This window comes from Protopterus annectens, chromosome 1.part2 (genome assembly GCF_019279795.1).
Source record: "Protopterus annectens isolate FY-2018-M chromosome 1.part2, PAN1.0, whole genome shotgun sequence".
Lineage (NCBI taxonomy): Eukaryota > Metazoa > Chordata > Ceratodontiformes > Protopteridae > Protopterus > Protopterus annectens.
In genome coordinates this window covers 931,775,321-931,799,582 of record NC_056727.1, presented here as the reverse complement: position 1 = coordinate 931,799,582, position 24,262 = coordinate 931,775,321, and the positions used below count along the sequence as shown (strand labels likewise).

At 37.6% G+C, this 24,262-nt stretch overlaps 1 protein-coding gene across 9 annotated transcripts in view; it reads right to left on the bottom strand.

Annotated features, from left to right (window-relative positions):
* ENAH (ENAH actin regulator) overlaps positions 1-24,262 on the bottom strand; it is a 1,657,477-nt gene that overhangs the window by 12,948 nt on the left and 1,620,267 nt on the right. For all 9 annotated transcript variants that reach the window (XM_044059827.1, XM_044059830.1, XM_044059831.1 and 6 more), the window contains 2 exons: positions 23,650-23,728; positions 10,728-10,785 (listed from right to left, as the gene is read on the bottom strand). In XM_044059827.1, coding sequence (XP_043915762.1) covers positions 10,728-10,785; positions 23,650-23,728 — 137 coding nt within the window. The remainder of the gene's footprint in view (positions 1-10,727; positions 10,786-23,649; positions 23,729-24,262) is intronic.

Genomic DNA, 24,262 nt, shown 5'->3' with positions numbered 1-24,262 from the left:
TTCCAGTTACATGACTGAAGTTCTATTTGGAATTTAGTTAGATTGAAGCTGTTACTGTTCCTAATAGTTCTGTTCTTAATAGTTCTGAAGCTAGGTATTTGAAGGATATCAGTGTTTTTGTCTGAGTATATACGTTACGAAGAAGTAATCACTTATTTCCTCAGGTTGGGTGTCTGCTTTACACATATGGGGAGGGTTATTTATAAGAATCCAATCTAGTACACTTTCTTTGTTATTGGGCTTACTAGTTCTGATGGTGGAGGTTATAACTTGGGTGAAACCATACAGATTTATGTGGGTAGTAGGGAAGTCTGAGAAGCAGGTGTCAGTCTATATGTAAGTCACCTAGAACAATAGTTTCTTGTGGGGAGTTTATGGACAACCACTGTGGAATGTCTTCAAGGATATTAGTGTTGTTATCAGGTGGGATATAAATGCAGCCAATGTTTATAGATTTATGTTGGTTAATTTGTAGTTTTATAATGAGTATTTCAGCTTTATCAGTTTGAGGAGCCTGTGGAGAGTTGGAAATAGTTACATTAAATGAACTACCCCCCCCCCCCTTCTTTGAGGTGTGGTCCAGTCATAATATATTGTAACCTGGTGGGGTAACTTCATTGTCAGTGGTGGTTGGCTTAAGCCAGGTTTCAGTAAGACATAGTGTATCTGTGGAGTGTACTGCCATGAGTGCATACAGGTAGTGGATTTTATTTAGGCTTCTAATGTTTAGGTGACAGATGCGGAGAGAGGTAGAGGAGATGTTTAAGTTTTGCAGGCTAGTGGGGGTGTTATATATTGGGTTGCTTGCTTCCGATTGGGTTGGTCCTGGGTGCGGTGGATGTCCCCATCCATTTTGAGGTTAGTTTGTGAATTATTAGTTTGTGAAGTCTGAATAAGAGTTTGTAGTAGTGTTTAGTTCTACGGTTAACATAACTGGCTCGAATGAGCTGTTGTGTTATTGTAGTATGGAAGTTGGAAGGGTGAGGGAGTAGTGGGTGATGAAAGTTATGTGAAAGAGCATGAGTATCAGTCAGTGATCTGGGGTAATGCAGGCCTGGGAGGGTGAGATGTTAATATGCTGTAAGAAGATAAGTAATTATCAGCAAGGGTATAAGGTAGTATGAAGGTGAGGTTAAGGCTTTCAGAGGTACTGAAGAGGTTTGCAAATAACAATTGTTAAATAATGGAGGTGGGAAGGTAATAGATGAAGGTATAGTAGAGAAATAGGGAGGGTGTTGTATTTAGGGTGGGTCCTACCATTGCTGTTTGGTTCTGTAATTAGGGGAGTGACAACTGTGGCTATAAATTTAGCACCTCTAGGGGCGGGTGGTATTTGGGAGCAGGGTGGGGTGTGAAGTGAGCCAAAGCGTAGCAGGGCTAATATGGAGTATAAGAGTTTTAACCCCTGATTCAGGTTTATGCTATGTTTTTTTTTAGTTTATATGTTTTATGCTGGAAGCTCAACTGTTTTTCCTTAGATAATATGTTTTAAGCACTGTTTTTAAAAACTATAAACTAAGGTAGACAGCTGGACAACAGAGCCAACAGTAAAAATGAGTTTTGTTCTGTGTGTTCTAATTAAATTATACTAATGGGCTTCTTAGGCTAAGGGGATATGCTGTAGACCCACGTTTGGCTGTGTTTTATTGACTTTTAAAAGATAATGACCTGCTTTAATTTCTTTTGGTAATGGGGGACTCTGTAGCAGAGATTGCTCGATTCTTATAGGGTTGGTTCTTTCCCATGTTCTGAGCCATTCAGGTAAAGCAGGAAGGGTAAAGAAACCTGATAGGGCATAGATAGTTAGCACCCCAACTTACAAATTTTGGGTTTTACTACTACTACTCTATACATAGTTGCCCTGGTCACCTGCCTAGTAAAAATCTATGAATGCAGCCCTTCTATCTTCCTTTTTGAAAATATGGGCTAAAACAGTTTGCCTTCCTTTCTACCAAACACTGAAATAGTACATCTATAACAGAACTCAAGAAATATCCAGTATCCTTAGCATTTCCTGTTGGGTTTCATTCATTTTCACAAACTTATCACAGTGGAAGTGTTTAATTACCGCAATGCCAACATCTACAGAAATAGACTCATGCCAAAAGTATTCTTGCAACTTCCCCAAAAATTCACCAGTCAAGGTCAGTGTTTCCCCAGATTTACTGAGAACAACCTGGGCAATGCCCTGACCCTCCTCCTGAGCCACTGAAGAGCTCAAGAGATCCTCTAAGGCCAATCAAAATGTCATTATTCATGGTGTCATGAAACTCTTTCCCACACTCGGGGCATAGTAGTGCTGTTGCTTACCTTTCCAGGCCACTAAATTCAACCCACCCCACCGTGGCAGAGCATGCAACATCTCCAACAAAGTTCTTCCACTGTTAGTGCTTATCAGCAGATTTTACGGTATTGCCATAACAAGCACTAACTACCTTCCACCCACAATGTTTTGTCATCTCTGTTTCCGAGGTCATGAACAGAGTTCACACAGACTCTAGATCCCTGATCTTCTCCTGTATGTGGCAGAAACTTTTCCAGAGGTGGAAAACTGAGTTCATTCTACGGAGCAGTTTCTGACAGATTTCTCCAAAACCAAAGCTACATTTCTGGGACTTCCTGGCTCTAGCCAGCCACTGTCCCAGTCAACTAACCTATCCCCAACTGGTGATCAGCGGACAACTATATAGACATGAACATCAGAACACATGGCCTCAGGTCTGATGTCATGGCTGTGAAGATGATCACAGACATTTGGGCCATGGAGCTCTGGTACCAAGTACACTGTTGCAACAGCCCTTTGTTTGTATACAAAGTTCAGTATGAACAACACATGATTAAACACAACAGTTTCCTTGACCTTAAACCTGTGGTAGTCATGTCCCCCCAGTTATTTATATTACTCCCAGTGTAAGCCCTGCTCTCCCAGAACAATGTCAGAGGCTGGTACTCAAAAGCACAGCACCCATGGTTTCCAAGAAGGCTGACTACTTGCAGTACTCGTCATATTTATGATATACATACCTGTTTTTATTTCTTCAAACAAATAGTAGTTTAATGTAAATGTTTTAAATGTTACGTTAGCTAAAACAGTTTATTGACAATTAAAACTGTTCCGTTATTGTTTATTGTTGCCGGGTTACAGCAATTCCATTTGGCGCCAATTTTACTATTTAAATGTCTTTATGAAGTTGCTCTTGTTAGTCTGAAGAAGTCCCACAATATAGTGGGACGAAAAGCGCTTAACTCTATGCTCAGAAATAAAGTTCGTTGTTTGTTTTATTCGTGCATCTACGTGTGGATTATCTACAAGGATATTACAAGTGTATTTATAACCGAGGTTTGTTGGCTGGTTGTAGACTCTGCAACCCGCAGTGTGTGATTTTACAAGTTTGTGTTTTCTCTTCGTTCATAGTAGTTTGTTATGGCAGAGGATGCAGTTGTAATCCCGACCTTACCAACATCTAATGACCACAATCAAAATACTACAATGTTCAGTTTAATTGAAACTTTGACTCGTCAAGTTGAAACATTAAGAAAGAAAGTTGATGCTCTATCCAGCAACAATAACATTCATCTTTCACCTCATTCAGTAGGTGTTCCTATTCGTACTGAAATTAACTTAATTTATCACCAGCCTGTCGATAACATGCTGGATTCAGACAAAGTAAGTTCTCCTGGTATGCATAACCTGGATAACAGTGAACAGGAGCACAATTTTCAACAGTCTGACAAGACTCCAGAGGGACTCACTAGTAGTAACATGAGATCCAGTGGGCTTATTGGAGCGCCCAAGCTGACCGAATGGTTAACAGAATTGCTGTCACTTCAAAAAACAACTCACAGTGGTATTAGGGAGCAACCGGCCGCGGATCTTCCTGACATTTCAGTTTTACTCAAGCAGTTTGACCAGACACTAGTGAAATATAAGAAATTGCATATTTTCGTGAATGCCTTAGTGAAGGGGCTGTTCCTAAAGGGTTAAGATCCTGGCAGTACCCTACTGGCCTGATTGATGGATCACCCTTTCATCAAGAACTTATAAAACTTTTTAACAAACACGGCTGTGAACTCTTAGAAGCCATCAGTAAACATCATCAGTTACAATCTACTTCACTAATCCAAGAAGCAACTAGGATAGGTGGAATTATTCAACAAACAAACTTTGCCCATTACCAGTATGATTACAACAGGATTTTTACTAGTATAGACCAATACATGGACAAGATAAAAGAAGGGAAACTAAAGAAACTAAATAGGGATAGAAAAACATACAGCAGCGGCACAGATATCCTAAACCTCCTCCCTCCCAGACAACTTTAAATTCTGTTACGATATATAATCAAGGAGAGAACAATGTACCAGATCAAGGACCTATTGATCAAAATATACATGATGTTATTATTTCTAACAACTCCGGTCCAGTTTTACATCAGGTTGAACAAACTGGTACACCTATTAGTTCTTCACCTCAAATTACTCCATCACAACAACAAACAAATTTTTGGATGGGAGTCCCCCATTACAATCTGAGAAGGAACAATTATTACTCCAACAAGGACTATTCCAATATACGAGGGGGAGGTAAGTACAGCCAGCCTTGAACATCCTAAAATAATGTACAATCTGGCTAGAGACTTTAAAATATTCAATTATAGTACTGTTACTGTTGAACCAATTGTCATTGAATTACTCACTCGTGGTTATACCTTTGTTCCAAGTAATAGAGCAGATACGGCGCAAACCATTATTGATTTGAAGTTATTCTTAAGAAGATTAAATTTAAAAATGTTTTTTACTAGTGAGTATACAGGAGACAATAAATTACACGTAGCCAGTACATTTATTCCACAGATGCATCCTACTTTAAATTTTTTTGAGAAAATTTGTGAAAATGATTTGAGAAATATGTTACATGCTAACTTAACTAGAACTAATACAAGGTCCAACATTACGATGGTGGAAAGACAGGCATTACAGTCATTAAAAGAAACAGGAGTGAGATTTTTACAACCAGACAAAGGTGGAGGGTTAATCATTATGACCCAACAACAGTATACTAGTAAAATGTTACAAACACTTAACGTAGCTTATGAAGAAACTTCCAGGAACCAACTCCATCAATCATATAATACTATAATATCTTTGTTTAATGATTTTTTCATTGAAGGTAGAATAGATATGACAACATTAAATTATCTCACAATGTTGACACCTAGACTGCCTATACTGTTCGGCATCCCAAAAATTCACAAATCACTAGTGGATCCACCTATGAGACCATTGGTTGATGCTAAAATGATTGATACAGTCCTTCAAAAATATGTTTGTATGGAAAAAGCTATTTGTAAAGATTCCTGGACCTTCCTCCATAATATTAACAATCTAAAATTTGATGATAATTTAAACTTCCTAACAGTTGACGTAAAAGATTTATACACCTGCATACCCCACCAGGATGGCATTGAATGGGTCAGCTTTATCCTGCGGAAACATAATGCACCGCAAACAGAAATTAAATTAGTTGAAGAAATGTTAGACATAGTCTTGTCTTACAATTATTTTACCTTTGACAGTAAAAGTTATCTTCAGAAAATAGGTCTGGCCATGGGCTCCCCCTGTGGGGGGAGCTTTGCCAATTTGGTCATGGCATACTAGGAGCAGGAAGTGTTGGCAAAGAATACTAACATCATGAGTAAAATCAAGTACTACACATGATTTTTAGATGATATTTTTATTTTAATTGAAGGTAAAGACATTATGATAACTGAATTAATTTCTTTTTTAAATTCTAGTACTGAATTTTTAAATTTTAAGTATACATTTGATCAGGATAGAATAACATATTTGGATGTTGATTTGCATAAAGATTATAATAATAAAGTTTTTTACGCAAAAATACATAGAAAAGAAACCTATTCCAACACTTTCCTGCATTACAGTAGTAACCATCCCACACATCAAAAGAAATCTGTTGTCAAAGGACAGTTAGTAAGAGCAGCCCACATGATCTCTAGAGCTGACCATTTTTCTGATGAATGCCAGCTATTAAAGAGAATGTTTATTAGTAGGGGTTACCCTGAACAATTTTTGGATCAACTTGTTAAGGAAGTTACAAATAAGAGAGAGTCAGGTTTTTACCTTCCGATCCTTGTTTCGAATCAACATCAAACAGTAGTAACAGGTAACACCCATACAGCACTTATTAATCTGGCCTTCATTACCCCTTTTAGTTCAGATAGTAATATCATCACTTTCATTATAAATAAAAATTGGAACATGATTAAATTCGATAATGACATCAGTAATAAATTACCACCTAAGCCAAGAATTATCTGGAAAAGAGGTAGAAACCTTAAACAGATAATACAAAGTGATACAAAAACATTTTTTCACAGAAAAGGAATGTTCCAATGTAACATGTGTAAACATTGTACACACATGGCTACAGGTGAATCTTTCACCATTAGGGAAACAACATACAAAGTAAAATATAAATTCAATTGCCAATCAAAAGGAGTGATTTATTTAGCTCAGTGCAATTTATGTCCTGCCTTTTATATTGGCAAAACTGATAGGAAATTACGTGAGCGTGTATACGAGCATTTATATGCTATCAGGAAGAAGAAGTTAGATAACGCATTAGCAAAACATATTATAGAAAACATTAATCATACATTTTCATTTAGAGCAATAGATACAATTGTCCCAGATGGGAGAGATGGCCCAGACCAAGTATTACTTGAAGTCTTGGAATTATATTGGCAACTCCGCTGTAATGCCAGTGTTCCACCAGGATTAAACAAAATTTGTTCTCTTTATCCTGTTTTAGAATTAAGAAGTTTGCACAGATGACTACACAATTTATGTTTTAGTGTTTTAATGTTTTAGTATTTATTGGTCCATGTTTTATCTAACAGTACAATGTTAGACATATTTATAGGCAATTTTTTTGTACATTTGAAAAAAATTTCAGTATTATATTACTAAATAGATTTTTAGGGTCTTATCAGGGATAATATTAGACAGATACTTTAAATATACACATATATTTTTCTTTAATCATTTTATTTTGTGTATTAATAGTAAGTAGTTGCTACTGTGTTGTTTTGGTGTATTACATCTGTATGCGATTGTCACAACATATTATAAAATCGTTTTATTTGTAAATCATAGCTTATCCATCAAATAATGCACATATACATGTTCGCATACATTAGGTTCCAATACTACTATAGAGCGGACGTGTTTATTTCTGCCATTTTCGGTGAACATACTTGGGTCCGTTTGAATAACTTAAATGCAATATACATGAGGTATATAATGGTTTTAGTTTTTTGATTTTAGCCATTATACAAACAGTAGTTGAGTGTATATGTCTTCACGGTCATCTATCAGGTTTTAACATTATTACAGAATGGACTTGTCAGATTCCTTCTATTATTTTACAGCGAATATATTGGGTGCTGTTTGAAATATTTTAATTGTCATATTTATGACATACATACCTGTTTTTATTTCTTCAAATAGTAGTTTAATGTACATGTTTTAAATGTTACGTTAGCTAAAACAGTTTATTGACAATTAAAGCTGTTCTGTTATTGTTGCCGGGATACAGCAATTCCATTTGGCGCCAATTTTACTATTTAAATGTCTTTATGAAGTTGCTCATTAGTCTGAAGAAGTCCCACAATATAGTGGGACGAAAAGCGCTTAACTCTATGTTCAGAAATAAAGCTGGCTGTTTGTTTTATTCGTGCATCTACGCGTGGATTATCTACAAGGATATTACAAGTATATTTATAACCGAGGTTTGTTGGCTGGTTGGAGGCTCTGCAGCCCGCAGTGTGCGATTTTACTTGGAGTAGCAGTTAGGTGCATATGCATAAATAGAAGTTTCCTTTCTGCACTTGCATCTGCAGAGGTGACCTTTTCATCTAATGGCACAAGCACTACCTATACAACACCCAGCAGATGTTCTACAGCCAAAGAGCCAGTTTCCATTGGCAGGCTTTGGGGTTCCCTAGTCTGTTCTCCTGTTTGCCATTTGACAGCAATTACAATGAACCTCCCACCATTCCTTTTGCAGGTGGTCAGCTCATACAGTGGTACCATGAAGCTTTTTCTGCCCAATCCCACTTACGTGGGCTGCACATCCACAAAAGGGTAAGGAAGGAGGATGCCAAACCCTTGCTGGAGACAGCTATAAAACAGACCCCCCCCAAGACTACAGTAACACCTGGCATTTAGTGTTAAGAATAAAGAAGTTAGAGCTTTGACCCTGTTCTTAAGTTTAAACTGTATTTGTGTCACTTTTAAAAATGCCATGGTTAATACAGATGCTTTTAAGAAAAGTTTAAACTGTGTTAACACATTTGGTAACTTTATAAATCCACAGGTTCACTGGAAGTGACTTCTTTTATGAAGCAACCTAACATCACAAGAATGCTAAACAACAAAGTCAGTCATACAACTTGAAAATGGTGTTAGATGGAACTTGAATCTAGGCCATTAACTTCTACAGCTCAGCATCTTAATCAGAGGGCTACGTTCCTTTATATAGTTGACCACTGGCTTCTTTACCTCTTCTCATCTGACCCCTTCATTTTGACAAAGTGACAGTTGGGTATTCTGGTCTATATCAGAGGCCTATGGTCTATTTGTTCCTGCCTGGGAATCCATATCAGCTCTTCACTCCCCTGTGAGAGACAGGATTGCAGGGAGGGGTCAGCTTGCTTATCCTGAAAGATGGCTAACACTCCCCACTTGGGTGCATCAGTCCCAACTGAGCAGCACCTCTCAGTCAGCAATCACTGCCTCCTGAGGTGAAACATGCCTTCACATGCCAATTCACCCTCAGTTGCATAGCTTATATACACTATGACAAAATGGGGTCGTCCAACTTGAAACTCAACAAGGTGCCACCCATATGATGAACCAGAGCTGCTTCCCATCCCAAAGGATGGGTGAACTGGGAACAGCCACTCACTCCCATCCTCCCCTGGCCAGATCCAGCAGGTATCTGAGCTGATAACTGAACTCTGATCAACTATAGTGTAAAAGTAGGGCTATCTCTACATTACACAGTTGGTTCTTACCTATACTATTCCTGATAATATAAGTGTTAAAGGCAAAAACTACACACTGTTTAAGAACTGCTATGTTCAGAAGCTGGAAAAAATGAAAAAAAAATAAAGTTTTACAATGTCTTGTTCTTTATGTAGCATTTGTGCCCCTCCTCCCCCCAAAAAAAGTTTTTTTTGTTTTTTTTTAACTGGGGTAGAGCAGTGATGCAAACAAACCCTTTTCAGGCTCAGCCTGGGAGAAATGTCTGGTTAAGTGACATGTTCAGATGGTTAGTATTATTTTCTAATTTATTTTACTTCACAAACAGGTTGATGGGGGCTACCATAATGTTTTTACTCCAACAATGCATTCTGTTTCCCCAATGTATGACATTTTTGCCCTTCGCTTCATATTACATTCTTCTATTTGCTTAGAATCTTGGAACAACAGTACTCTAAGCTGCTTGACATATTTCTGGACAGACTGCATATTTTTAATCAATGACCTTTCTGATTTATGCTATAAGGTAGATATGACAAGTTTCATTAGCTACACATTTACTTGTGACTTTGCTGGCTTGTCCCATCACAGTAAGCCTACAGCTCTAAAGCATGATGCGATCAATTGCCCCAGTGGGAGGGAGGGAAGGAAGGAAGGCAGGACTTCTTGTTACAGATGTTTTTTTACAGTCCCACAATCTTAAATGTAATGTGCAACATGTGAGAGCCAGTGAAAAATTGCTGCAGTTTGTATTATCAGATTTCATTCAAACCTAAAAATCTCTGTCCTAAAGAAAAGCTAATGGCACAAAAAAGAAATAGCGAAGTCAAGCTTTTTTTTTCTTTTTCTTTTTATATACATGTTGTAGGGCTGTAATCATTTTTACATACGAAAACACAACCTAAGATGAGGAAGTTTTGATCAGGGTACATATGCCCTTTTTCACCTTTTAGCTAAACAGTGACAGCTGGTGTAAATCTATGCCTAATGAATCCACCTTCAAAAGTTTTAACTTTTCAAAATGCACTTATGTATTTATATTCTTTTGAATACTACATTCCTAAGACAAAATGTCTTCACTACACTGAAGAGCCAAATTGCTTTGTCTCACTCACCTGCTGAATAAAGTTAAATTTATTACACAGATAAGGTCTGTAGACCAGTTTTAAGGTAAAAAAAAAAAAAGAAAATGAGTTTATTAAAACTATTTACAAAAAAAGCGTTAGGTGAATGCATAAATTACTGACTATAAGCTACAATTTCTTGCATCCAATTACTGTCATGAGTTTCAAATTCTTTCAGCACCTAGTGTTTCTTGTAGCTATAAAGAGTCGCAGTTTGCACAGCTCTGTTATGCAGGCTCAGTCTACAAGGGAATAATGCGTGGAACAAAAACCCTGGCTTAAGTACAGTTTTTGATGGTGACAATGAGAACCACTACTTCTCAGTTTACTGCAAGTACAGTCTTGTGTCTTACTACATAATAAACTCACATTAATGGATGTTACACAAATTTAACAAGTCTTGTCTTAATTAATAAAAAAAAATTTGAAAATGTTATCCATAGCAGTTGCATCACAATGATAGATTCAAATCGTATCAAGATACTAAAGTGTGAAGACAGTGCTGTTCACCAAAATAATACATATAAAGTTTCTTACCATCAATAAGTTCCTCTTTCAGTTTTGTTAGTTCCTTTCTCATTTCATCTAAAATGTCCTAGAGTTAAAATAAATTACAATGTTAAAATGGTTAAGTATTTTCACACAACATAACTCTGAACAATTATTGCTGCCTATGTCTCATTCTTTACTCTACAGGTAAATGATGAATGTCTGTATTTTACTGATAACATATTCTAAACAATACATTCAACTGAACAGGCCTCAATCGCATACATCTCACTTTAAATGAGAAAGTGAAAAAACATGAACATATCCACAAATGATACGTGTACCAAGCATCAAAATAAATTGACAGTTATTACAAAACTGAGCAATTTGGGTATTCAAGCTATCTGAAAACAGTCAACAGATCAAAGTTCAAATATGGTCAAGCACTCCCCACCCCAAACAATAACCTCTGTAAAGGGAGTTCATTTCTTGCATGGCTTCAGATAAAAACTCAGGGGCTACAGTGAATAGGAACAGTTTATGCATTTACTTCAGTTGCTCCAACAACCAAGGGTAGTACACTGGGAACAAATAGCATACTTAATATAAACTTAAAAAAAAAAACTGTACAGAGCATCGTTGAAACAGCTCTGTTGTTGCTTCAAACTACATTGACTACATTATTAATGAGCAACTTTTCGCTCAAACATATGTGGCAAATTCTGTGTAGGGAAATTGTGCCTTAATCACGTTCCATCACATGTTATAAGAGTAACTAGGATCTACCTTGCATCTGGGTTTACTTATCCTGTAATTCAAAGCAGGCATAAAAGACTATCCTACACTAGACAGTATTAAGGAACAATGTCAAGAAATGGTGAATTTGAGAAACACACAGATGAAAATTTCTGAGAAAAATGAAATAATTATCTTAGGGTAATCTAAAAGAAAAAAAATCAAAATATGAGAAAAGAAAAGGATCATGATGGAAAACCTCATATGAATAAGGAGAAAACATCACAAAATGTCCATTTGCAATATTCGGAAAACAAACAGTGCTATGGGGGATCTGGTTTGCTAACAAGCCATACCTTAGTCTCTGAAGGCAGAAGCACACACACACACACATTAAGATAAACTGGAACCTTCTTGAAGCAGTCAATGTTAAAAAGAAAGTGTGCACAGATGTCCCACATTTTGCATATAAATGGAGCTCATGTTTAACCAGTACTGCAGAGTAGAAAAAAACGCAGAGTAACTATAACAGGAGACAAACAAATGTGAAATTCTGAAATGACTAGTGACAAACTACTGGCTTAGCTAGACTGAAAACAATAAAATACCCATTATTTCTAAGGAGTCTGCAACTCTTCTGTCTTGTTCGTCATTTAGCAACAAGGCTACTTGAATATTTTAATGAAGAAAAAATTATTCTTAAATGCCCAAGATACACAATCAACTATTACAGGGACATGGCAACCACATTTTTTCAAACTAATGTTACTGTGTAAGGAACAATCAGATGTAAACATAGATCAAACTTTTAAATGTAAAAGCCAATGGCAAAGTGAGTTAACTGCACTTATTTATACCCAGCACTGAATGAAATGTTGGCATTGAACTCTTAATGAAAAATCAGAGCAGGCAGGGATCCTAATGAAGTAGCTTGTGTAAAATACCAGTCAAGAAAAAAGAATACAGGTCTTAAAAAGCGAGACCAGATGAATCTATGATTATCAGTGAGGTATCATACAGATCAGTCATGTATCCAGGTCTTTTCAATGCTTAATTTGTAGGCATTCTGCAGTATGCCTTTTTGATGGTGGCAGTTAAGCGCCATGAATTCACTGCCCCCTGTAAGAAGACCAATCAGTTTTGGCAAAATAACCACCAATCAGATGGAAAATGCTAAAAGTATTAACAGAGAACCAATGGTAGAAATTAGCAAGTAATTCTGTATTCTGATTGGCTTAGGAACTTATGACTGGTTCTCTGCTACACTTTATTAGCATTTTCCATCTGATGGTGTTTATGCTATATGATCCCTTTTGCTTGTTCACACTGTGGATGAAAGTAGCAATTCTGTATTCAGACTGGCAGAAACCTATGACAGGTTCTAGGTTTATAATTTATTAGCATTTTCCATCTGATTGGTGTTTTATTCAACAAACTGGTTCTATTACAGGGGTGTGTGTCAATTTATGTATTTTTACAGGTTACTTTCTCAGTTTTGTTCATGGTTCTGATGACAGCGCTCAACAATGTGTACTTTTTAATGTGGATTTTTATTAAACCTCCATTTTTTTAAGTGCTAATTGGTAGTTTTCTTATTCTGGTATTTTTTACATTCCAGTGGGAGCTTGAAGCTTTTTGTTTTTATTTAAAAGATATTACATGTTTGATTATGCTGACTGTAACACTGAACATATGTTGCTATACGTGGTTAAGACAGATTGTGCAAAAATAGGATTTATGATCATTTGTATGACAACAGGAAGCAGGAGTCTAAAAATGCTGCACTGAAACGTATTGCATCTGCAGGCGATGAACACACGTTTGGTTTATGGTAGAACATATAAGTTTGAGAGGTGGTGATATTAAGACAATAACAGAGAATTGCAAATACAACAGGATTGATACATTGAATGCAACTGGCCTGCCTGGTTTAAATGATCATTGTACCTTTAAATATATATATATATATATATATATATATATATATATATTAAACTTGGATTTTATTTGCGTCTACTTGCCGTGTGTTACCTGGCTCGCCTCAATTTGTTTTCTTACTAGTTTGTTTGTTCTTCGTATTTATAAAACATTTGAAGTAATGTTTAGCAGAAAATATGAAAAAGAAATGTGTCAACAAATAGCAGTGCAAATAAAAAAAGAAGGCTGAAAAAGCAGAAAAGCTGCATGTGACAATCTTATCAACATTTCACTAATGCAACTGTTTCCTTTGTCAGTACTGAATTGTTAATACCACCTGTGCTACTATCCAATGCATTACAGCTAAGAAATTTTTAAATTTAACAGAAAGCAACCTGAAGAAATCTGTAGGTTTCGCAGTATGGGGTTGGAAGATTCAGAGCCTGTGTCGACAGACTGAATTAATTTTAAGAAAGCACAGATAAGCAACTAGGCTGGTATTCCACAACAGGATTTAATTAAAAGGACATACATAGTGCATGCTCCAAAAATGGCTATGAGAAAGCATACCTAGACCTGGTACTTTCAAATATGGAAGTGTGTTGCTCCCCTCACAGTGTAATATCCTCAATGGTAAGATCAGATCACAAAGTGGTCTCCCTTGAAATAAAGGTAAAACTAGTCCCCCCACCTATACCAAAAAAACTTTAAGAACTTCGCCAAGGTAAATTACCTCTATTAAGGGATGGCATAGCTAGTTTTCAAACTTCTCCAAATCCAGAAAACATAGAAACATATGCAGAGGTATACACAAAAGCCCTGTATAACCATTTAGACAACTGCATAGAAAATGCAGTACCAGACCAAAATAAACCCAGGTCAAAACATGAAAACAAGCCACCCTGGTATTAATAGGTTGTTCTACAAAGGAAAGAAAATCCTGTTGCGAAGTAAGAAGGAATGTGCACAACAAAGGAAAAGGCTCTCAGTCTAAACAAGCGCATCAGGGAATAAGTCAAGTCTCTCTAAGCAGAATTTGAGGTAAAAAATAGCCTCTAAAGCTAAAGATAACCATAAAGCTTTCTTCAGTTATGACTGCAACTTTAAGGACAACACACTCAACAATGTGCGAAATTAGCTGTAGATGGCATAACTAAACTCAGCCAGAAGATATAGCAAATTTGCTGGCCAACTAGTTCAGCTCAAATTTCCCCTCCCCATCACTCCCAGTCTTCCCCAAGAAATGTCCTTCACCACTCCACTGCCAATCATTACCAAAGAACAGACTGCCACTACGCTCCCTAAAGCTAAAAACACAGCTTCAGTTGGGCCTGACGATATATCAGGTTGCCTCTTAAACAGCTTAAATCAGGACTTATCAGGCCCATTAGGACCTCTATTTAACCACAGCCTCTGGACTGGCTTTGTCCCGACAAGAGTAGGACAACAACACTCATCCATCTGCATTAAGTGGGATCATCTACTGATCTGGGAAAGTGATCCATAAGTTTGAACAGTGTTATATGTAAGGCCATGGAAAGAATAATTATGGACCGGATAAATAATGATAGGAAACATTCAAAAACAGGAACCAGCCCAGTTCGGCTCTGTCAGGGGCAGGTCATGCCTTCTGAATCTGGTGGATTTCTTTGAGAAAGTCACTAAGGCCATGGATGAGAATAAAACAGTACATATTGCCTACTTTGCCAAGGCATTTGACACAATTCTCCATTCAGGTATTATAAATAAACTCACAAAACTGGGCATAAATCCCTATGTCACCAGATGGATAGCCAATGGACAGAACATATGTGGTTAAAGTGAGTAAATCCAGAGCCAGCAGGAGGCTAGTGGTGTGCCACAGGGCTAAGTGCTGGGACCACTCCAGTTTGGAATATACTTCTCTGAAGTCAAGGCTAATGTGGAAGACCTCTGGGTGACAAAGTCTTCTGACAACTGCAAGCTGGGGGCAATCAATGTATCCCCCGATGCAAATATCCTTAAGGAAGGTCTAATGATTGGTGCCAGAACCACGGGCTAAAACTAAATGCAAAAAAAAAAAAATGCATCACCATACCCTTTGGGAAGTCAAATACCCCTGCAAATTATATCATCAATAGTGCACCCCTAAGAACAAACTCAGAAGTGAGAGATCTAGGTACACAACAGTAGCCTGACCTTTGACCAAAATGTGTCTTGCAGTGGTGAGACAGTCCTTCCGTATGGCACAACTTAAGTAAATGTTTGGCATCCAGAACAAGGAAATCATAGTCCTGCTGTACTCAGCCCTCATCAGACCAATAATAGTACAATGCTCCATTTGACAAGTACTTCACTAGGCACTTACAGCTGGAGCGACCTCAGAGGTTCCTCACAAAGAAAATACAAGATATAAACATGCCCTTTATGGATAGACTAAAAGCCCTATCCCTTTACTATGTCTCCTATGGAAAATTAAGGGGTGAACTATACCTGACCTACAAAGGCACTCACAGATCCAGCCCTGATGGAACTTCTACACATCTGCAACTCAAACAGCACAAGGGAAACCTGATCAAGGGATCTAAACTTAAGTCAGCGACTTAAAAAAATATGCTGGAGAGGCAGATGCATCTCAGAGATTGCCCCTTCTTTGGAACAGGCTTCATACGCACATTAAGCACAGCCCTTCCCTGGCTCTCATCAAATGTAATTTGGATCAATGGATGGGGAATTGCAAAGTCACGTCCCTTAGGGACACAGACAATCTGTAATAAACTCAAGGCATTAAGTACAAATCTATGCCATCTTCTTGCCCCTAGGGGTCATATATTGGGTAAAAACAGGTTATATTGGATAGGCTTGTAAGGGCTCTTAAGCCATTAGCTTAGTAATCTTCTATGAACCTATGAATCCGAAGATTACCTCTGTTGTTAGTGGGTCTTGATGCACAGAAAGCAACTGATAGAATAAGCTGGGATTTGTAGGGCAATGGAAGCATTTGCATCCACTGATACAATAAGGATATTTAGGAGGAAATGTGAAGGACTGGTGGCAAGAATTAAAGTGGGATGGATCCTCTCTGAACACAGGAACAAGGCAGGACTGCTCTCTTTCCCCTTTTATTTGCTTTACATTTAGAGCCACTAGCAAAGAAAATAAGGGACTCAGAAATGCAAGGATACAACTGGTATGGTAAACGAGAAAAGTTGGCTTTATTTGCAAATATTCTGTATCGGATACATCCAGAAAGGGACATCTCAGTGTTGTGGAACATTCTGAGACAGTTTCAAGTCTTTTTGGGATATACAAATACGGACGATAAAACAAAGGGTATAGCCATATATTTTTGTACCCACATGAATGGGTGCAGAAATGCCCATATTTATGGAGAGATGAAGTATTTAGTCATATGGGTTAAAAACCTTCTGTTATGGCAGCTAAGGATATGTGAGAAGAGACTAAACAAAAGATAATACAAAAACTGATAAACTGAAAGCTCTTGTTTATTGATATGGATAGTAAAATACAAGCAGTGAAAATGTTTTTAATCCTTTTAATTTTATATATGGGTCAGGCATGTTTTTATCAACCACAGAAGTTGAGGACAATAACAGAGTTGAAGGAATTTATTTGGGAGGGGAAGAGGGCAAGAGTTAAGTGGGATAAGCTGATCCTTATAAAAAGGTGGTTTAGGATTATCTAATGTGAAGGAATGTTTTAGAGCTACACAGTTAAGGTTCATATACATAATCAAGCATAAGGTTATAATTCAAAATGGAAAGGGATGATGATACAGTGGGAGGGGGGGGGTCAAAAATAGTGTCATCTTGGGTGCAGATTCTTAAGGGGAACAACCACCACCATACAGAATCTTATACTCAAAGTAGAAGAATGTGTTCTATGTACTAAGCCAGTATAAGAATGGAGAAAGGAGATTTTGCTACTAGGGGTGACTGCAAGCAGGTGTACAGAAAATAAGCAAGAGGGGACTGGCATTTACTGGAGAAAACTAGCAAAGGAACCAAGGTATTGGGAGCATATCACTAGAGAGGGAAAGGTAAGAGTGGGATGAAGCCAAGAAGAGGTCAGGACTGAGGATTAGAGACTGCATTTGCTACCAGGGACTGATAGAGTACAGGCAGAGAGAAGAGAGGGGAATCAACTTAAAATTCCAGCTCTGGCAGAGTTTATAGTTGAATTTAGAACAGAAGGTGCAGTTAAAACAGGGATTATTAGTAGGGCATATAAAATACTGCAAGATAATTATAAGAATTAATCAGGGCAGGCTAGAAAAGACTGGGAAGAGAGACTGGGAAAGCAATTTACAAGAAACCAGTGAGATGACATATGTATGGCTCCCAAGTATGCAAAATAAGCCCAGACGGTTTAGTATCTTTGCTTGGAAATAAATGGATAGGTATTTTTATACTCTAAGCAGACTTCAAATATTTTTCCTCAGGTAGACTGCAAATGTTGTAGGTGTGATTAGGAAAAAACAGAGGTAACTGGGAATATTTGTTTTGAGAGTGCAATGATTTGACAGATTTTAAAAATTTCCTGAGAATACTCTGTCAGAAATACTGAGAAAGCAAATGGCTGTAACTAAGGAAATAATTATTTTAGCGAAGAAAAAACAGTCCAACAATTATAGGAGACACTGCAGCAAAAAATATTATGAATTCACAGTAACTTAGTATGTCTACCAAGGTTCCAGGCATAAAAATCTCGGACACGAAGTAAAAACAAAGCTCTGGTTTATTGTAACAGGATAAGCGCTTTCACAATAGTGCTTCTTCAAATCCTAACATAAAAACAAGCTAACACTTCAGTTATTTAAAAAAACATTCAACCAATCAGAAACCCTCCCGTTAATGATGCAATGGCTTTGCCTTTAAGGCAGGCTTCAATGGTATTTGTACAATTCACACTTGGCCCCCTATGTGCCTGAAAAATGGATACCCATTTCATCTCCCTACACTCAGTTTTATTAAATAAATCACCTCCTCTAAGACCATTATTAATTGTATCTACTACTGTGAATCTAAAGAAATGTCCATCATTATCCTTGACGTGTTTATAAAGAGCATTCGAGATCTTTTTATTCCTAATATCTCCCAAATGCTGAAGCACCCGCTCTAAGTTTTTGATTGTTCATCCTTCTACATAGGCAAATTGCATCATTAACGGGAGGGTTTCTGATTGGTTGAATGTTTTTTTTAAATAACTGAAGTGCTAGCTTGTTTTTATGTTAGGATCTGAAGAAGCACTACTATGAAAGTGCTTACCCTGCTGTTAACAATAAACCAGAGCTTTGTTTTTACTTTGTCTCCGAGATTTTTATGCCTGGAGCCTTGGTGGACATACTAAGTTACTGTGGATTCGAAATAATTATTTTGAGCTGGAAAACAGGATTTGAATTGACTAGATATAGGAAGGCCTTATTAAGATAAAGTCTGCCGGTTGCCAAAAAAAGCAATTATTACAAAATGGAAATTAAAGTCTAACCCAACTATATTAAACTATATTTGAAGCATTTAACATTATGAAAGATAAAAAAATGGATGAGAGATATTTAAAAAAGGGAATAAATCTTGTTTTACAATATTTGTGAGAGTTACTACCCCATGGCCTTTCTTATTTTTCTATCAAGGTGCAATCATCAGACTTTTCTACATGTCTGCCCATGGAGCCTCTTTCAGTGCAGTTTCATGTCAAAATGTTTTTGAAAAGGGTTTTGTACAAGAGGCCTCCAAGTAAACCAGTGACGACACTTTGGGTATTGTGTGTGTCAGAGAAACTAACACTTGCTCCATTTGAACAAGTTAACCTGGATGATTTGAAGTTCTTATCATGGAAAGTAGTTTTACTGATTGCTCTGGCCTCTGTGAGTGGCGTTTCTGAGTTTCAAGCTCTTGTGGTGATTCAATCTACCTCATTTTCCACAGAGATGAAGTTTCTTTGAGAGCTAATCCTCCTTTTATGCCAAAAGGGATACGCAAGTTTTCTTTAAGCCAAACTATCTCCCCATTTTCTTTCCTGTACCTAAAAGTGAAAAAGCATGAGAAGGTCACACAGAAAAAACAATCAGTAAAAACTAAACGAAAACGCCAGCCAAGCTAAAACGTCCACTAAGAGAGGCACATGGGATATATGCAAATGACCCTCATGAACATCAGGTGTTTCAGCTTCATGGCGATTCTGAATGCCCATGACTTATTACTTTTTAAGCCATTTTAATGGACAATTTCAAGCCAATAAAGTCAATCCCCACTAGCTGTGGATATGCATATTTTGGCCTTGTTATGACATCATCAGCACAGCACAAGCAGTATGTTTGACTAAGCATAAGAAACAGAGGGGTGGTATACCCAGCTGATGTCCATTACCATTAGGGTGACTGCAAAATATCCCAACTAACAAGCTAAAACAAAGAGTGCTGTGATGAGGTCAAACACTCTACTTGTGCTGTGCTAATGAGGTCATAAGGCCGAAATATCCATATCCACAAAGTGGAGTTTGGCTTTATGGGCCTGAAATTGTCCATTAAAATGACTTAAAAAGTAATAAAGTCATGGGCATTCAGAATCACTATATAGATGAAACACCTGATATTCATAAGGTCATTTGCATTTATACCATGTGCCTCTGTTACAAGAGGTTTGAGAGGTCACTCAGTGGAAGTTCTAGCTTGGCTGGAGTTTTCATTTAGTTTTTACCTATTGTTTTTTTCTGTGTGACAGTCTCACTCTGTTCTAGTTTGTTAGTTGGGATATTTTGCGGTCACCCTAATGATAAGGGACACTGTGTTTCTTATGCTTAGTCAAACACTCTGGTGAATTCAACATTTTTAATGTTAGCGTTTCAGACTTCGCAAAAAGTGAATTCAACAGAGTCCTCTTCAATAAAATGATAGTAAACCTCAGTATTCAGATTTTATGCCCAGATTTTTGGCTGGGTGTACCTACTTTTCAACAACCTTTAATTCTCTTTTCAATGTCTGCAGGTTGAGAGGTATATAGGTTCACAGGAGATTACTAGGCTAATGGCCCTACAGCCTTTACAAGTTTAGCCATGTTATACCAGTATTCTCTATCTGACCTTGGTTAGATGGTCATTATTCACAGAGCGAATATGATCAGCACAGACTGTCCCTTACGGTCTCAAATCCAATTGAATAGGTTGCACTTGAATATGGTTAATGAGGGGCTCTGCTTTACGTGAATTGGGAGTTTATTCCAGAGGAATGGCAATCTCTGGGAAAATATATGTCTCTCTCCAGCATGTTCTGTTAATGTCACAGGCTAGACTGAGATCCCTGGAGTGAGGGACTCTTGTCCCATATGATTTGTGGATGTGCAGCATTTCCATTAGGGCAGGGTCAGAGACTGCTCTTTAGGCCAGGCACAAATCACCTCTCAGCAGCCTGTAGGATACAGAGTACAGTGACAAGGCTTTCAGTCTTTCCATGTAGGCTTTGTTTTGGAGGCCCTGAATTTTCTTGGTAAGAAACCTCTGTGATCTCTCCAGCAACTGCAGGTGTCTTGGTGAGGTACATGCAAAAGGCAGCATTGTACTTTATTAGTCGTCTGATGAGGGTTGAGTATGGAGGAGTTATAACATCCTTAGTCTTGAATGTGATGTCCTTATTTATGAAATACACAAGGTAGAAGGTTTTCCTTACCACTGTGGGGGGGGGGGGGGTGCTGTCAATATTGCAATTTGCAGGGACGACTTCTTTGCCAAATGGGATGAGAATGCACATTTTTGTATTTAGTTTTAGTCCGTGGCTTTGGTACCAATCATGTGCGTTAGCCCTTTTGAACAGTTATAATGTGAAGACAGAACACAGTCTGTACTTGAAAAAGAAAGAGCAAGAGAAAGCAGAGTCTTAAAGGGGGAGGAGTGACAGACACTCAGAATGGATAACATTTGGGCTTCAACTGAAAAGTATCAGACAAAGCATTTGATGAAGGCTTACATAGCAGAAACCAGTTTGTGAGGTGAATAAAGTGATTCCACCAGTGCTGGCCTGCTTTGTTGTTTGATATTCTACTGGAATTTGGCCGTGCACCCATGGACTTTACTTGCACAGGCTATTTTTTCTTCAACTGAAAAATCTCATTCTGAATACAGTTAAATGAAGATAGGTGATATTCTGGTTATGACATAATTCAATCTGTTTATATGATGCAGCTAAAAAATCAGCAAGCCTTCCCACAGCTTGAAAGACAAAGGAGCAAGGAACAAGTGGAAATGGTGTCCATACACAGCATCTCATAATAATGCATGTAAATGATGACATGTAACTGTTTACCTGTAGTGTATGAAATTTTTTAACTAGGTAGTACCAGCGAGTCTATTGCTCAATTTCGTCAGTGTGGGACATTTGGTAGGGGGGAGGCTATATCTGGGGAATGTTTGTTATAGTCCGGAAAGTAATAATTCAAAGCTAACCTTGCAACATTACTGGTAGTCAGAATTTGCACATATCACATTCTCCAGGACCAGATGAATTCAGCTGGTTAACTGCATGCCAAAAAAATCCTACAAATCTCGAGGTGACTAAACTTATTTCATAATTACTAAAGTTTGTAAACATTGGTAAACTGCACAGTTACAAACACAGGAAGCAGAAATGCTGCAAGAAAAGCAAAGATATACGAAAAAGGTCATATAGGACAAAATTAATTTATAGGACTTGACATCCTAAACCTTTGTGTGTGACTGAAAATGTACCACTTCATATTTGCAATGATTTATGTGCAATAAACATGAGTCTTAAAACCTAGCTCCACTGTCAGCTCGCCAGTATCACTTAATGTTCAGAATTATGAAATAGAAAATTAAAAGCCATTTAAAAGGTTAAGTAATGTAAGCACCACAAACATGATTTCTTTCACCTTTAGAATCAACACAGACAACTGTAAAGATAATGGATGAGTAATAACTGTAAAGATAATGAATTTAGAATCAATGTCTTGCTCTAAAGTTACTCCCGGTTCTTATCTACACATCTGCTCCAAGGTACAGTAACTCAGTACAGAATAGGAGTAGAATTGTGGAGGCTGAATTTGACGTGACAATGTCTTAGCATTCACTGTTTTTTCTTCTGAAACTGCAGTTTATTATTTGACGATGCATGACTCAATTACAGGTCTTGTAGGTATGACAGGAAGCCAAACATTCTGGCAGAAATATTCAGTCTTTTATTAGCAACTGTGTGGTCCTAAAGAAAGGAAATAGACTGGCTGCAGATTTATGTACATATAGAAAACAAGCCAATAAATTGCAGAATGCCATGATATCTAGAGCTGGGAAGGATCACAATCACAATACTAATGGAAGACAGGCATAAGTCTTACAACGTTTTAGGATTCCAATATCCTGACAGGCCTGAATATGTAGTCACTGGGGGATGAGGCTGTGGAACAGATACTGATGGGTGATAAAACCACAGTATCCACACTTCTGAAAATACTAAGCAAGGCCAACTGAACATTTAAGGGGAACAGTAAACATGTAATACAATAACAGAGCAGATAATGGAAGATGTATAAACAGTAAGAAGTAGATCTTCTCCTAGCGATGGGAACTCAACAGTGGAACAGTCTGCTGATGGTTAAAGTAGCATTTAGTAACATTTTTTTAAATAATCTGCTACTCATATTACCTCAATAGGGTAACACACCACAACCGGAGTAAGGCACAGTCAGCTCTGCCCTTTATGAAGCACAATAAGACACATGAAGGACCCCCACTAGCCACAACTTTGCAGGCTGAAGACAGTCAGCCACTGGCCTCTAGCCATACGAAGCCTTTCAAGTCTTACAAACAAGAACTATGTAATGTACTCCAGCACTCTAACATGTAATTGTATCAAGAACAGATGACACACAGGGCCTCAACACTTACTAAAACAATGTAAACAGTAAAATAAGGAAGTAGAGAAATGAGTTGGTGCAGTCAAAATCTGCACAAAACTCTCATAATATTAAAAAGTCATGATAAGGAGACTGGATAGACCGGCCCTGTCATCTCCCTGTGTCTTTTTCCCTGCAGTGTTTTAATGTTTGTTCTAGGAACACATCAGCCCTACTGTCACTTTAACTCTCATCTACTTGTACATACTTGATCGCATTTTAGAAACCACTGTAGTCATTGAGCCCTTCAAGGGTTGGGGGAATGAATACATTGAGACACCAAAATAGAAGTGACATGTTACCAGTAACCCAGGAAAGAACAAACTTGTTGAGCTCAATATCTGCACTTAACATCACTGCTGCAGTCCATGTAGTTCCTTTCAAGGTATATTAACCCAAAATCATACAAGGGATACCTGTTTCAATCTCTCGTAGTCTAAAGCTTCTGTTTGGACACCATTGGCACTTGGCGTTCCAGCTGGCGTTGATTTCGGTCTAGTTAGCACAAAAGGAAATACTGGTTAGTAATCACATTTTGATCTCAATGACCAAGTTTCTCTTTACTCATAGTTCATTTAAAATAATCCAAACTACCAATTATAAAAACAGGTAACCTAGATACCTAGTTCAAGATGCAAAAGATACAATACTTAACATAATTAGAAATAAGACAACTTATAACATTGTTACATACACACTGGTCTACAAATCCAGTTATACTAATGGAAGAAACAGACTAGGAAAAACACATAAACATAGATATTGAAAATAAGGTGAGGATACCACAGGCCAAAAACAAACAGAAAACTACAAACACACACTCTATAAAGCTTCTTGACAGCTAGTGGAAAGCGATCACAATATGGACTTTATACCTAGGAGCCAACATGTCAAACACACCTTCTGACACTGCTGCTTACAGACACTATGCTTGAAAGCCATGACTGGGAGACAGTCCTGTTGAAGTTTACTCCAGAATAAGGGATGAGGTGAACAAAAACAGTCTCAGCAACAAAAATAGAAGGGAAA